Here is a 17,020-nt window from a genome sequence, read left to right on the forward strand (position 1 = left end):
GTCAGCTATTAGGCAGAAAGAGAGAGAGAGAGAGAGAGAGAGAGATGTCACACGAACTTAATATGTGAATTTTACACGGGTTAGTTTTTCCAAATTCAAATGTTAAGTAAGGTGTCACATATTTACTTCAGGTCACGTGCAAGTTCAGGGCATAACATAATGAAGCGCACCTTCACACCTTCTCACGTGTTCACATATTACTCACATAATCAGTGTGTGCATGACATGTATATGATTTCTGCGTAAGGTGTGTGTGTGTGTGTGTGTGTGTGTGTGTTATACTTCTCTGTCTTGTATTTTTCGGATGTGGTATCATATTTCACTGTTTCATGTGTACAGTAACCCAACCAAATTTAAGGAGATATCAGTAGTCCATCCATGCATCCATCTTCTATACTGCTTATCCTCTTCAGGGTCACGGGGAGATATCAGTAGTTATTTGCTATATTTTATTATATAAATATATAATAATTATTTATTTTCTTTATTTATTATACATAGCCTTGTTATTTGCATTAGTGCAAGATATAGATCAGCTAAGAAAATGAAGTAATGAGTGAAAATGAAAGCATAAGTATTTGTTATAGATGTATAATTAAAATGAAACGTGCTTCTGAGGAACGGATCCTAACAGGATTGGAGAGCGCATGGAGTCTGCGGTTGATGTGACCCGCTTTTGGATGCAGTTATTAGATGAAGGAGGGGGCATCCGCGCGCGCTTTAGGTGTGAAGGAAAGAAAGCGGTCGCTCAGTGGAAAGTGAACTGCAGTTTGGAATGACACTGAATGCTTCAGAGCGGAAGAGGAAATGGCTTTCTCTCGGATTTCAGGTAAAGCTTCATCATCAGATGCAACGCACACTGAGTAGATATTAGATATAATCATGCAGATGAGCCGTATGACAGGACTGTGTTTGAAGTTGTTTACTTGCGCAGATAGCAGTTTTCAGTTTTCCATTACAAACAATAGTAAAAACGTTAGAAGAAGTGTAATCCTTCGTCTACGAGTATATAACGGTACTAAAATGATCCGGTTCGGTTCGTGTGAGGAGATGCGGGATGCAGTGATTGAGACCGAATGCTGTCCATGGTGCTGACTTACTCACCAGGCGCTTTTCCAGGCTGCGTAAAGTTTATTATAGGCTGCACCTGTATGACAGTGTTCACTTCTCTTTGCAGGATGTCTGATGATCACTGATACAGCATACATGGGCACACCGTTTTCCCAGGTCGCTTCTTCACTCCAACAGTCTCTGCTACAGATATGATTCAGCAAGTAAACCATTTTGGACCATGTGGAGTATGATGAGAATGAATTGCGTATTATTTCTGTCTCTTCTTTTGCTTTGTGTGACGGCCAGTAATATATATGAGCGGTCGCTGGTTCCCAGGGCTGTGACCCGCTCAGTGGCCAGAATGGACGGCGATATCATCATTGGTGCCTTGTTTTCTGTCCACCACCAGCCATCGGCTGAGAACGTGGCTGAGAGAACATGTGGTGAGGTCAGAGAGCAGTATGGCATTCAGCGAGTGGAAGCTATGTTTCACACTCTGGACAGAATTAATGCTGACCCAAACCTTCTGCCCAACATTACTTTGGGCTGCGAGATCAGGGACTCATGCTGGCACTCGTCAGTGGCATTGGAGCAGAGCATTGAATTTATAAGAGACTCCCTTATTTCACTGCGTGAGGATGGGGATGGCTCAAAGTGGTGCCTTGATGGGACTCCATTCAGTCAGCCACTTGCCACGAAGAAGCCCATTGTAGGTGTGATTGGACCTGGATCAAGCTCAGTGGCCATTCAAGTTCAAAACCTGCTGCAGCTGTTCAACATCCCCCAAATTGCCTACTCAGCCACTAGTACTGATCTGAGTGATAAAACCCTCTTTAAGTACTTCCTCAGGGTTGTGCCCACTGACACTCTTCAAGCCAGGGCCCTTTTGGACATTGTTAAACGGTATAACTGGACGTACGTGTCAGCTGTTCACACTGAAGGTGAGTTAGAAGCTCTGTACTTAGTATCTTTAACCCAGCCATGTACCCATCCATAAAATAAAAAGTCTCCACAGCAATACTCTTGATAATTTGTTTTATAAATTCACTAATATATTTGACTTAATTTCTGTAAAATTGATGTCCCCTTGCCATTTGAATCACTGCCAAAGCCCCAGGTACTACTGCATGCAGATTTTTTTTGGAAGACCACTTTAAAGAGTTGGTTGTAAGTTGTTCATGTGAACTAACCATTAAGAAACAATATTCATATTTGGATTTTACTTCACTGGGATTAACTTTTTAGTGAGGGAATTCGAGGCACTTTGTGCTTGTCATTTCAAAAGTGCCCTACATAGCAACACGGGCAATTTGGCAGGCAATGTATCAGCCTGTCAAAAGTGCCCAGAGAGGGGTCTTTTCTTAAATATCTACATTTACGAGGTCATTTAAAAATAACCACTCTCTCATCAGACCCTTCCTCACAATTCCAATGCTATGCAAAATATTTTTAATCTTGTTAAAAATATTTTTAAACTCAACCAAAATGACTTTTTAAACATATTTTGATGAGCTTCAAAAACTCTGATTGTATTAGAGAGAATTTGATGAATCCCACTGTATGAGAACTAATAAGGTTTGGGAGAGCTGCTGCAGATTTTAGAGGCAAAGTTATAGCATGTAAGTTTTTATCATTTATTTTGCGTTCTTCATAAAAATGATGCCATTTTCATCATTAGTTGATGCAGTTGATGCTCAGTGATACACTGCAGGTCTCCGCAGGAATACTTAATACACTATGAGCTATCGTGCCCATTAGAAGTGCTAATTTTAGAGCCTATGATGTTACTGTGATTTTTTCTCTTCTCATAGGAAACTATGGCGAGAGTGGGATGGAGGCCTTTAAGGAGCTGGCATCTCAGGAGGGTTTATGTATTGCCCACTCTGACAAGATCTACAGCAATGCTGGTGAGAAACACTTTGACAGGCTACTGAGGAAGCTGAGGGAGAGGCTGCCCAAAGCCCGAGTGGTGGTGTGTTTCTGTGAGGGGATGACAGTGCGTGGCCTCCTTATGGCCATGAGGCGCTTAGGGGTGGCTGGAGAATTCCTCCTTATTGGAAGGTGACTGACATTTTAATTCACATGAGTTATAAATTACTGAAAGTACTCGCTTTTTCTTAAAGATTCATGCTGCCAGAGTGAAGTCTCTGCGGAGTTTAAAAGAGAACATCAATTGGTTAAGGCGGTTCTATTCTGGGTCAAGGAGAGTGTTTTGAAAGAGGCTAATTCAAAGCATTGCATTAGCTTATGCAGTCTGAGGTAGTAACAACACAGAATTTTTCTTTGCAAACCAATTTTGAATTGCTTCTGTTTTTAATGATAATGCTCAAAAGTGTTCAAAAGATTATATTAGATTTACAAAACCTTTAATTTCCTCCTTCAGTGTCCAGAAGGGTCTGTATGTCTTTTTTGAACACATTTTATTGCAAGTAAAAAAATGTGCCACAACACAAACCATTGGCTAGAAGTAAATTGTTTCCTGTATATTGTGAACAGGCGCCTAAGAATAGGCCATTCTTGGCACCCATTACAGAGAGGATGCTGGGAGACAGATGGCTTTGGTGGCACTGAGTAGCCACAGAATTACACCTTCTTCACAAGCAAAAACAAAATGATTAACATACTGAATGGATTTATGACCTTTTGATTTATAATCACTGTGAAATGCTCATTTATAGCTCTGTATAGTAAATGGAGTCCACAAGTCTGTTCATAATTTTTCAGTGAGAGACACATTGAATAAAAAGCCTTTTAGCAGACATTAAATAAAATGAACCTCCTCATGAAACCGGCTGAATCTGGAAAGAGAAGGAACACTAGCAACATTTCTTGATAGAAAAAAAAAGCCTTGCATTAATTTTAATAATGCCATAGAACTACTGCAGGAGAGTTTAGTTAGTATCAAAGCCTGGACTAAATTAAATAATCAAGATCAATCTATTTAAACTATTTTACAAAAAAATAAATAAATAAATAAAAATTAAAGGCACTTTCTGCCTTCTATTCTGTTAAATTCACTTTGGTAGAAAGGGGATGTCAATATTTTTTATTTTATTAAAATAATAATAATAATAATAATAATAATAATAATAATAATAATAATAATATGCATAAAAAGGATTCTTCTTCTGCTGTTCTAGCCATCTATGATTATATACATATAACCAATATATTATCATAAACCATTACTCAGTTTAGATTAATTCTGGCCTTTTAAGAATACAGACGGAAGTTGAATTATTCCATACAGTAATTAATTTTATCCTCTTAACAAGCAGCAAGCATTCCTCGGCTAAAATTCCATGTCATCAAAGGAAGGGATAAGTGTCTGTGGTGACTTTTTTCTTAAGCTATTGTTAAACTAGGTCAGTTCACTCAAGGGTGTGTGTTTGCTGAAATGAGACTCTGCAAAGTTAGCCAAGACCTATTACACTCTGTGTGATCTGCTTTCCTTAGTGATGGCTGGGCGGACAGAGATGAGGTGGTGGAGGGCTATGAGCAGGAAGCTGTTGGTGGCATCACCATGAAACTCCAGAGCGAGGAGGTCACATCCTTTGATAGTTACTACTTGAAGCTGCGCCTCAATACGAACACCAGGAACCCATGGTTTGCCGAGTTCTGGCAACACCGTTTCCAATGTCGCATCCCAGGGCACCCACAGGAGAACAAAAACTACAGGAAGAACTGCTCAGGTGAGACCATTTCATGAATGTCACAATATGTGTCTAATAGTGAAAAGGACAGAGGGTTAATGCTATTAATACTACTAATAGAGTCGGTATTTAAGGTCTGTCCTTTTTAATGAATGCTTTTATTACAAGTTCTTCTTTTTTGTCTTTTTTTATTTACACATATTTTCTCTGCTGGCTGAAAAGGTGAACTAGGTAAATTGTTTTTGTTGTTGTTTGGTTTAGCCAACAATGCTCAACAAGCATGTTTTTAAAAGAATTTTTTTTACCATCTGCAAAGCTGTAATATATTTATGTTCCGATATGAAAGTTGCTGAATGCTGAAATTAAGCTGAGTTAAGACTGAGTTATATTTAAGATATATATTTATATATATAAATAGAGAGAGAGAGAGAGAGAGAGAGAGAGAGAGAGGCATGAAAGTATTATCCCTCAGTTTTTATCAATTCCCTCCTTATATGTTTATTTTGCATCACTTTGTGTACTCATATCATTGTTTTTATTCTCTCATATTCTTGTCAGCATCATCATATCAAAGTGAAGTCACCTATGCCATACACTTCCCTAAAAACTGAATAGGAACTAAAGGCAGAGTAACAAATACCTTTACAAATGTTTACACAGAGGAATAGTCATAGTCTGCTGTTCTACTATTTTTCTATCTAGAGCTACGAGATGGTAAGTAAATACTTCTGAATGGAGCTAAGAAGCAGTGTACTTGAGCAATATAGATAGAGGTCAACTGATATCACAATCATCTACTGTATCTTTAAATCATTCTATCATTGTGCTCATTATGGTGTGCAAGTATGTGCCTGTCATTACTGTTAATTGTTGGTGCTGATCATCATAGTACTAATAACACAGCACAACATAGAAGAAGTCATGTGTATCGGTAGACCTCTAACATATATAAAGTTATTGGGATGTTTTGCAGACTGCACTAATAAATTGTGGGCACTGTGTGTATATGATTTAGATCCCAATAACGTTCACTTTATTTATGCCATGCCAACTGGCTTTGCTGCATGTTCCAGTGAGGGACACTGTTTGGGCCACCATGCACTTTTGATTGTTTATGTCCTGCTGAATCATTGAATGCTTTTACAATTCGTATTAAACAATTTTTTTTCCGTAAAACGAATGATCTACAAATGTCTGTTGATATGATACTGTGGGAAATATGCCAAAAATTGTTTTTGCACTTTAGTGTCAGAGAAATACAATCGTGTGAAAAAATAAGTACACCCCATGGGAATTGTTGTTTTTTTGGACATATTTGGACAGCAACCATTTGATCCTCTTTGCAGCAGTGCCTATTAATAAAGGTGATACACTCTATCAAATGAGACATAAAATGCACAATTTGTAGTAATTTTCACAATTTAAATGAACAAAAATAAAAACAGATCAGTTACATGGGAAACATAAATACACCTCTACAGTGTTTAGAACCTGCTTAGGGAGTGTAGGTGGAACCGGTCTTCTTTAAACACCTCTCATATCTAGTGTCTGGTGTTCCCTTTGTTATTGAGGTGTGTGGTGTCATCATGCCACGATCAAAAGAGTTCTATTAAGCCTTCAGAAAAATGGTTGAGGATGACTATAAGTCTGGCAAGGGATTTAAAAAGATCTCCAAATTATTTGAAATACATCATTCCACTGTAAAGAAAATCATCTACAACCGGCACAGATTTCAAACGATTGCCAATTTGTCCGGGGCTGGCTGTCCCAGCAAATTCAGCCCAATAGCAGATAGTCTGAGGCAAAAAAAAGTTTCCAAGAACCCCAAAATTTCATCACAGTATCTCCTAGTAAGTCTTGCAACCGTTGGTGCCCAAGTGCATGCTTCTACAATCAGAAAGAGATTGCACAAATTTGACTTGCATGGGAGGCATCCCAGGAAAAAGCCTTTGCTGTTTAATAAGAACACTAGGGTACTTATTTTTTCACATGACTGTATACATTACATCCCCATGCAGAATGAGTATCATGGCACAGTATCATATATTTACAGAACAATAATAGCATAAGGATATTTTCTCTGCATTTCCGTAAACAAGAAAGTTAATGTCTAATATAACAGTTCTGTTTGCTTAGAGTTCAGTCACGGCCAAACGGCAATTTATATTCACACAGAAGGTTTCATTACTAACCCACAAAAGACAAACACCAGCAGCCTTTTACACTCTGAGGAGCCTGACACTGCTGTGAACATACAGTGAAATAGGAAGAGAGTGAAAGAAAGGTGTTAAATACATATCCATTGTTTTCACAATAAAATATTGTATACAGATGAGTGTCACATTTGTCTGACATAGCTGATAGACACAACAAAATAAATGTAATAATAGCACATTAAGAAGAACAAATAGGATGTAATCCTAAAGTACCTCAAACAGTTTTAAGTTAAAAGTACCTTTTCAGTTTTAAGTTTCCTAGTAATATATTCTTCCATGCCATTAAAGAAAGTGAAATATTTCATACTGAAAATCAGAAAATAATCCAAACCATACATATGAAATCAAGAGAATATCACAGACCCCTAAAACATCATTATAACACAAAGACAGCATCTGATAAGTGTTAACAATATGTGTATTAATCTTTGTTACTGTTATGATACTACCAACGTTTATCAAATCAATGATTTAATTTTAAGGTGTTTTCACTCAATATAAAGGCATTGGTTTTAACAAAACATGTCTGGGTTTAATCAGTTGCTCAGTGCTTCATTTAAACATCAACGCAGGGTAAAAGTGAAATGTGTAAAGTGAAATTCACATCATAAAAAGAGCCTACTTTTCTTAATATAATTTCTCTTTATCTGCCAAATCATCAACAATAATGCCCGATACTGCTTCTTGCTGGCTTGGTAAAGATCATAAAACTGTATGCTGATATGGTGTCCTTTGACCTTTCTTGGCTTCTTTGATTTGATATTTCAGGAATTTTAGATCAATTGTGTAATAGAGATATTCCCATTTGTGTGGCCGACAGAAGATAGGAGAAATGAGAACAAGAGTAAATTATTAATCTCTTTGCTTAATTAATAATAATACCGTCCATTACTAATTAAACACTGAATGAGAGTGCAGAAATGGATAGTGTCTTTGTGGTATGTTTCTGGCACTTTTTTTTAATGCTCCCTGTCTTTTTTATTAATATTCCAACAATTAGGGGAGAACATTGTGACCTGTTGCATGTAGTTTTGGGGAAAAGTCTAGGTCTTTGGACACCCTATCAATCCCTTTACTCTGCACTGAACTGTAGTGTGATTTGCCATTTGCTGAATTGTTTTGCTATGTAGATGCTTTTATGCACTGGTTTATGTATGCAAAGCAAATAACCTTTCAGATGTTTGGTGCAATTGTCTGTCTTGCCCTGAGCTCAAATATCAACTGAAAAACCAAAGTATGAACACTGAAAATGTACTAGAAATTATAACATTCTCCATGTCTGGCTTGACTGTATTGGCAGGTTATGAGAGTCTAGAGGAGAACTATGTACAAGACAGTAAGATGGGGTTCGTCATCAATGCCATCTATGCCATGGCTCATGGCCTCCACGACATGCATGAGGACCTGTGCCCTGGCTATGTGGGTCTTTGTGAGGCCATGGACCCCATTGATGGCAGCAAACTGCTGGAGTTTCTGCTCAGGACCTCCTTCACTGGAGTGTCTGGTGAGGATGTACGGTTTGATGAAAACGGGGATTCACCAGGCAGGTCAGTCCTATAGAACTATAAACATAAAATAAACAGAGGTTAAATATATCAAATTTGCCAAAGCATGGCATAAGGATGATAATAATAATGATGATGTAAGATAAGATAAGATAAGATAAGATAAGATAAGATAAGATAAGATAAGATGATACTTTATTAATCCACAGATGGAGAAATTAGGGAGAAGATCTCCTTGAGGGAACATGCAAATTAAACAGATCTTTTGCCACATTATTGTCATCCTCTATGTCTTTAATCCCAGTTTAACCCCTGCCAATACATTAAGTAGAAATGCTATATACTGTACTATATGGTCATATGTCCTGGTTATGTACTGGTTATGTTGGCAATGGCATGATGTAAAAATGTGTACCCCTTTAGCTTCTTGTTGCCTGTGAAGTACATTGTGAGCCTTTTCTTTAGAAATACATATGGCACATTTTCTGCTTTCTCAGGTATGACATAATGAATCTGCAGTATGTGGAGCCTGGTGTGTATGACTACATAAACGTGGGCTCATGGCATGAGGGCATCCTGAGCATTGATGATTATATGATCCAGATGAACCGGAGTGAGATGGTCCGTTCAGTCTGCAGTGAGCCCTGCTCTAAAGGGGAGATCAAGGTGAGTCTGGCATTTATTATAAGGTCCACTAAGTCTTTTTCTGTTAAAATGAGAAAATAAGTATTATCTAATGTTTATATAGAGTGTATGGAGAGGAGCATAGTAATGGTAAGGTTTGGGGTTTGTAAATTGGTACCTGGGAAGACCCTGTAGAGTAGTGATGAGAAGTTCGGATCATTTAACTGACTTGGATTTTTGAATCTTCATCATTCGTTCATCCCGTGACTGCCCTATAGGCTGAATGCAGTGGGACTGTGACGTGATGAACAAATGACTCGGAGCTGAAGTCTCGAGAGGTGAACTAATTATTTTTGCTTCCGGTATTGCATGGTGTATTGCCAATACGGCGGCCACCAGAAGAACAAACAACTCAAACCCGAAGACTCGAGACAGAAACTAATCATTTCTGTTTCTTGTACAGAACCTATGGGGATGTTGCAACACATGCGCGGTCAAAAATGAACGAATCACTCTCTGAGACAACTCGTTGTTCCGGAGTCATATTAAAGATTCGTTCAAAATGAACGAATCGTTCATGAACGACACATCACTACTGTACAGCACAACTTGCTATGTAGTTGGCAATTAGTAAAAAGCAACAGAACTAACATCAGTGACAAACCTTGAGATATAACAGCTTTATTTATAATTAGCTTGAACAACTTCAACTTACAAAGATGTAGAATGCTTAATTTTTTTTTCTTTAAAAAAAGATAAAAAAAAGAACCATGAGGAATATGTGTTCAATGTAAATCATGTGCCAGGATATCCACACTATCAGAGCAATTTTCTGCTGGTGCCTGCTGCTACATGCTGTGTGTCCCTCCAGGTAATTCGGAAGGGGGAGGTGAGCTGCTGCTGGATCTGCACTGCCTGTAAAGATAATGAATACGTACAAGATGAGTTCACCTGCAAGGCATGTGAGCTGGGCTGGTGGCCTGATAAAGAGCTGCAAGGTAGAGTAACACATCTGCATATCTCTAACACACAGAGAATGGCTTCTTATTCTATGAACTTATTCTATACAGTATCGGCTATGGTCTTGAATAAATGCGGAAGATTATATAACCCATGTGGATCTATGAATTTTGTAGTACATAAAGACAGTAATAGACACCCAGGATTAAATCTGCACATCATTTATATTTGATAAAGTTTGGAGCAATTGGGATTTTTATTATGTATTTTTTATCAGACAAGTATAAAGGATAGTTACAGACATTTTGGAGGATGAGGTTGAGGCTCCTCTAAAGGTTTCGTCCTCAGGTCGTCTCAAGTAGATTTCCTTGCCATCATCACCTCTGGCTTGCTCATTAGGGACAAATTTATTAATTTAAAATTTATATCCAGAGTTTATATATTTCGGTAAAGCTGCTTTGTGGCAATGTCCACTGTTAAAAGTGCCCTTAACCCTCAGCTGTTATAATGCATATATGAGATGCACATAAGTCGCTCTGGACAAGGGCGTCTTCCAAATACCATAAATGTTTAGGTTTCTGTCTTTGTATGCTATTTGGACTAAAGACTTCTATTATGTTTTGGCTGTTAGGAAGCCTGCTTTGTCCTATTTTCAAAAGGTTTCCCGTGACACTTGAAGACCATTTATCATTTTTACAAATCGCTCTCTTAGTGTACTTGTGACAGACCTACTTCACTCCCTACTTCTTTGGCCTGTTTTCAAAGGTCTTCGGTTATGCTCAATGTCAAAGCAATACTTTTCCATATTGTTCTATCTATTTAGGTGCATATTAGTCTAGAATATTTTCTCTATTGCTGAATTTCTGCACATAAAAAAAATTATTATATAATCATATATCTATATTTAATATGCAGATGAGACTAGGTTTGGCTCAATGACCTATTTGGGGCAAATAAACTCTATGATTTAGTGTAATGAGAAAATTGTTGGTTGGTTTATTTTATTTTTAATTTGAACATGAAGTGCTGTGAGAAGGATAAATGTTGGATAGAAAGATTTAGTACCTCTGGTATGGCTCGTGGATGCTGTATTGTATTCTCGCCCTTGCCGCAGTCTCTTCTCCCTTCTTTTGGCTTGCCTCTGTCTTACAGGCAGTCCCTGAGTGGAGAGTCTGTTTATTTTTAGTTGAACTGGAAACCTACTTTAGCACTTGGTGCATTGGAGAGCTGGCCACACTCAGATGGCTAATATGGCCATTCCAACACCACTGCTTTTGCCATTTCAGTGATATTCCCTTGTAATACTATATTGCCATGCTTATTCAAGATTGTCTGTTTTGAGATATTTAAGTAAGTGTGTGTGTCTCTTGAAAAGATTATCAGTAAAAACATCAGTAAAGAAATTTAGCCATGACAGAGCCAAAGGACCAAAAGTCCAGGAGGTTGACCTGGGCCTGAGCCAAATCCTATAAGCCTAACACTAAACCCTAACCGCTAACACTAACCCGAACCCCTAACACTCAAACCCTAACCTCTAACATTAACCCTAACCCCTAACACTAAACCCTAACCCCTAACACTAATCCTAACCCCTAACACTAACCCAGCATAGAGATGCTGTATAACATGGAACAACAAACACATTTGTCCAACATTCAACACACTGAGTTGTCTCTACCCCCTGGGCATTTGGTATGACTCCACCCAGGTAGGAGGAACTGGATCAAGTCTGGCTCCACCCCCTGCACTTTTGGTTCTGTAGCGAGGAGTACTTGTGAAAGACTTGTACTGCAGTGTTCTTATTATAGTCAAAGACCTACTAACTTTCGTTAGTACTTTCTGGGACACAAGTGTAAAAGTTGCTGTATTTTTATCTATCTATGCTTTATCTATCTATCTATATTTATTTATCTTTGTCTTTACAGGCTGTGAGCCGCTTCCCCTCCATTATTTGAAGTGGAGTCATGCCGAGTCCATCGTTGCAGTGGTCTTCTCTTGTCTGGGCATCCTAGTGACCAGTTTCGTCACTTTTGTCTTCATTCTGTACAGAGACACACCTGTGGTCAAATCCTCAAGTCGAGAACTCTGCTATATCATCCTAACTGGCATCTTCCTGGGTTATATCTGCCCCTTCACACTCATAGCCAAGCCCACAGTGGCCTCCTGCTATCTACAACGCCTCTTGGTGGGCCTCTCAGCCTCCATGTGCTATTCGGCTCTGGTCACTAAGACCAACCGCATCGCCCGCATCCTGGCTGGCAGCAAGAAGAAGATCTGTACACGCAAACCGCGCTTCATGAGTGCCTGTGCTCAGGTGGTCATCGCATTCATCCTGATCAGTTTACAGCTCATGCTGGAGGTCACGCTGATCATTCTGGAGCCCCCGTCACCCATCAAGTTCTATCCGAGCATCAGGGAAGTCTATCTCATCTGTAATACCAGCAACATGGGCATGGTCGCGCCGCTCGGCTACAACGGTCTTCTTATTCTCAGCTGCACCTACTATGCTTTCAAAACCCGCAATGTGCCAGCCAACTTCAATGAGGCCAAGTACATCGCCTTCACCATGTATACCACATGCATCATCTGGCTTGCTTTTGTGCCCATCTACTTTGGCTCCAACTACAAAATCATCACCACATCATTCTCCGTGAGCCTAAGCGTGACTGTGGCCTTGGGTTGCATGTTCACCCCAAAGATGTACATCATCATTGCCAAGCCAGAGAGAAACGTGCGTAGCGCCTTTACCACTTCAGATGTGGTGCGCATGCATGTAGGTGATGGCAAAATCGCCTGCAGGAGCAACAGCCTACTCAACATGCTAAAACGCAAAAAGAACGCCTCTGGAAATAAGTAAGTCTGCTCTCTTTAGCTGCAGTAGCTTAGCCTCTTTCCAACCTGTTGCATGAGTATCAGTACCCATGGGCCCGATCTTTTAATTCATGCTACGTTCCAGACATTCAGGTCATGCCATTTCCAGATCAGCCTTCAGTTAACAGCTTTCTTAGACGTCTCTGATTTGCAGGTCGACTGCAATTAAAAGATGCACACCCAGGGGCGTCTCAGCAACAGGGTAGACAGAGGCTCTGCTCCATATATGAGCTGCTATATACCACTAAGTCATCAATTACAGATTTAACAGCTTTTGTTTTACATTAATTAATTATTGCTGAACTAGGACTGTGCATAAAGAGACACTGTGCATAATCATTACCGTATATTTTTAAATGCAGTATTAAAACAGCGTACTATAATTATTTTTTAATATATATATATATATCTATATATAATTATTACATTTGCTCAAATAAAATGACAGTAATTTTTACATGAACCAGAAATGTTGTTCTTGTGTCCACTTTTCTTGGTTCCTGTGAAATAACTGCCGTCTTTATTTTGTTCATAGTTCTAATGGCAAGTCTGTGTCATGGTCTGAACCAGGTTCAAGACAGCCTCCGAAAGGAGAACACATGTGGCACAGACTGTCTGTGCATGTGAAGAGGCAGGAAGCCGGCTCCAATCAGACAGCTGTCATCAAACCTCTAACTAATACCTACCATGACACAGGCCTGGAATTCTCAGACCTGAGCACCAAGACTCTGTACAATGTAGCCGAGGAGGATGAGGGTGAGCCAGTCAGATATAATCCTCCGGCCAGCCCTCATCTGATTGCTCACAGGTATTCACCTGCCAGCAAGCCTGTGAAGGAAATGAACACAAAGCAGGAATTTTATAATCCGGAGCAACACTTGCCACAGAAATGCGTTCTCCCCCAGCAGGTTACTGCAGACCACTTTCAGGACATGACAGCTAAGTTGAATTCCAGCATGCCTGATCTGGATGACATTATTAGTTTACATGAACCAGTAAGTGGAGTGATGCCACCATACCGACCCCTCATTCCGCAGACACAGCAGGTTTATCCCATGCAGCTGAGCTCTTACTCAAAGAAACCAGATACTCTGTTGGAGGAGGAGGAGGAAGTGGAGAACGAGCAGTTTGGCCTCCTGCATGGCTACATGTACAACAATGCACAAATCCATGATGATGAGGAGCTGGTGCAGATTAAACTAGCAATGGAGGACTCACTGGCTCTAATGCCACCCTCTCCTTTCCGGGACTTGACGGGTTCAGGCAACCCCATTCCCAACTCTCCGGTGTCTGAGTCCATCCTTTGCACCCCACCAAATGTGACATATGCATCCGTCATTCTCAAAGACTACAAACAAAGCTCCTCTACCCTGTGAATGAACGAAAAACTTGAAACATAAATACTTGTAAATGATCTGTTTTCTCAGCATTTGAGAAACTGACACGAGCTGCCAATAAATTCATTATCAGTTCATTAGGATAATACATTTTTCCACTATTTAACCTTACATGTTTAATTTGAACCAATTAGTAAAAGGACTCTCATTAATATATACCGGTGTAGCAGTAAATAATGGTTTAAGCATTACTCATGAAATGGCAAATGCTAGAATGTAGAATATGGGAATGAACTTTTCTAAGTTGAGATGTAAAACTATACCATATCATATTCTTAAGACAGCATACGCTTTCTTGAATATTTTAGAATAAACATAGATGGTAATCTAGGTATAAACCGATATAAAAAGAATTTAAATATATAAGATGCCTGTTAAAATGTAGCAAAAATGAATCATGTTTAACTGCCAGTGTCAAAGTCAATGTGAAGTCGTTATTTGTCAAGGTATTTTTATAGCTGTATTTTTAATGTACACTTTTATGTGGGAGCTGTGTGTTTACAATAACTGTACATATTAAGTTAGACGTTATTTATTAAATTATTTTTCATGAATAATTGTAGAACAAATTCATATGTGGTACTTTAGATCAAAAACGTGACTTAAATGGTCATAACCTCACTATAGACAGAAATCCTGTGAATTTCAAACATTGCAATTTGAAGCCTGACTTCTGTTTTTTGCAAGTTTATTGCTTTCTAAATAGTGTTTTTTTTTCTTATAGGTTGCTGTGCAATTCTGTTCAGCATCTGTTTGTATTTTTAATACATCATGTGCTTTACATATAGTCACTATATTATACAATACATAACATAAGCACTTCTGCTCAGCAGAGCCACCGACGGCATTTTCTCCAGAATGTAGCTTGAATCAAATCTATATAGATGCTCAGCATTAGCTGCATGTCTGGCACTTCTTACAGTATAGAATGTATACTCTATATACGTTTTGACCATTTAAGTCATATGATTAATGATTAACATTGTGTTAAAATGTTACATAAACGAATAATACTGTCTAGTATTTGGGTAAATGTTTGATAAGTATTTAAGATTATTATTAGTGTATAATAGGAAATTATTTTCTGAATCAGTGCAGTAGGCTATTGTTCACTCTCAGCCTGCCACACTTACAGTAGCTAGAATTCACACTTAAAGCTGCTATAATTAAGGTTTGCAATCATTCTAACTCCTGTCAGTAAAAGATACAACCTCACAGTCATGTACAAACCCACACCCTTCATCCACACCTCCCTGCATAGATGCAAACACACAATAGGATGGTGTATCATGATGTAGCACAGTGATCCAGGAAGTGTTGGTATTTCATGCCAGTAGTTAGCAAATGCAGTAGTACAATAGTGCTAAATTGGAACTTTCCTTGTGTCTAGTGTTGTACACTCATGGGAACATATTTTGTACCTTAATATGTATATTTCACCTCTACACATGGATATAGTGCACCTTTAAAAATGCTTTAAGGTACATAAATTTAAAGCTTTTAGGGGAAAGCTTTAAAGCTTTTGTAAACTGTACCTTTGAGGCTGCCAACCAACAACAAGTAAAATGTACTTAGTACTCATTTTTTCCTTAAAGTGTACTACAAGCTACATCTAAGTAAATGACATGCAAGCATCAAAGCACAGCTTAGCATCCATTTTCATGCCTTGCAAATCTCTCAGGTTTCTCTAGCACCGAAACGCAACAAGGAAATTGACTCCTCTTTCCTGGTTTCTTGGTGCTATTGCTAACTGAATGCTTCCTTTTCTGCTGCACTCTTTATTTTTGGCAGCGTTTTGTGGTGGAACTGGACATTTTGGTTAAACGTCATTCTTTTTGGCCTCTACAGTCACACTGGACAGAGACTTCTTTTTCAGTGCATCTATTTTAGTGATAGCGATCAGTATGTAAAGACAGTTCTTGTTTAAATATCGATTACAGCATCTTTAAGATATAAAAAAAAAAAGAACAGTACTGAAAGACCTACTGTACTATTAAGATGGATTTAAGGGTTAGCATGTTACTGTTTAAGGTAATGATCTGAATTCAGGTCTATTGTAAGTTTACCTCAAAGTTAGCTCACTAACCCATAAATCCAGCTTTGTAGTATAGGTTATCTGTCTTCCTGTTACACGGTATGTATTAAGCTTATATATTTCCTTAAATAGGTAACATAAGGACTGTGTATTTGAGATTTGTTTAGTTGAACCCATGTAAGAACATGTTTTATTAATTATAATACATTAAATACTATATGTTTTTGTAAACATGTTTTCATGGTTGCTGTTGTTATTTATTCACAAGTTTTCACACAGTTATCATCTTAAAATATGAAAATGCTCCTGGCTATGTGCAGCTATATTAGCGACATGGTGCAGTAAGAACATTTGTACATTTTATTTTATTTGATCTGCTTTACTTGTGCAGTGCTACACCTGCAACAGATTTGTAAAAACACAAGTTGTATAATCTGCACATACATGAAGATGTTATTCTTTACAGGATTGTCCCACTTTGTATCCAACAATGATGTATTTGTACACTGAAGTCATCTGCATCACTTGCTATTAGGAACGCATATATCCAAGACTTACCTACACATCCAACATCCAAGCGTGTGACTGATTGGTAAACGAAACAAGACACAGAGGTTGAAGTTAAATAAATCTGACAAACCAGAAACACCTATTTATTTATTTGTTTGTTTGTTTGTTTGTTTATTATTCTGGTGTGGTTGTTTTC

General features: G+C 38.4%; 1 protein-coding gene across 1 annotated transcript; it reads left to right on the top strand.

Annotated features, from left to right (window-relative positions):
- Nucleotides 1–604: 604 nt before the first annotated feature.
- Nucleotides 605–16,558, top strand: grm1b (glutamate receptor, metabotropic 1b). The gene is made up of 9 exons (XM_017476372.3): nucleotides 605–829; nucleotides 1,178–1,994; nucleotides 2,865–3,114; nucleotides 4,510–4,745; nucleotides 8,223–8,469; nucleotides 8,925–9,093; nucleotides 9,923–10,049; nucleotides 11,937–12,864; nucleotides 13,418–16,558. Exons 2-9 carry the CDS (start codon nucleotides 1,292–1,294, stop codon nucleotides 14,256–14,258), a joined length of 3,501 nt encoding a protein of 1,166 aa, XP_017331861.1. The 5' UTR covers nucleotides 605–829; nucleotides 1,178–1,291; the 3' UTR covers nucleotides 14,259–16,558.
- The last annotated feature ends 462 nt before the right edge of the window (nucleotides 16,559–17,020 follow it).

This window comes from Ictalurus punctatus, chromosome 9, assembly GCF_001660625.3.
Source record: "Ictalurus punctatus breed USDA103 chromosome 9, Coco_2.0, whole genome shotgun sequence".
Taxonomy (NCBI): domain Eukaryota; kingdom Metazoa; phylum Chordata; class Actinopteri; order Siluriformes; family Ictaluridae; genus Ictalurus; species Ictalurus punctatus.

Coding starts and splice junctions, on each gene's coding strand:
- grm1b (XM_017476372.3), top strand. CDS start 1,292: ATGTGGAGTATGATGAGAATGAATTGCGTATTATTTCTGTCTCTTCTT. Junction 4,746..8,222: donor CTACAGGAAGAACTGCTCAG/GTGAGACCATTT, acceptor CTGTATTGGCAG/GTTATGAGAGTCTAGAGGAG. Junction 12,865..13,417: donor AAGAACGCCTCTGGAAATAA/GTAAGTCTGCTC, acceptor TTTTGTTCATAG/TTCTAATGGCAAGTCTGTGT.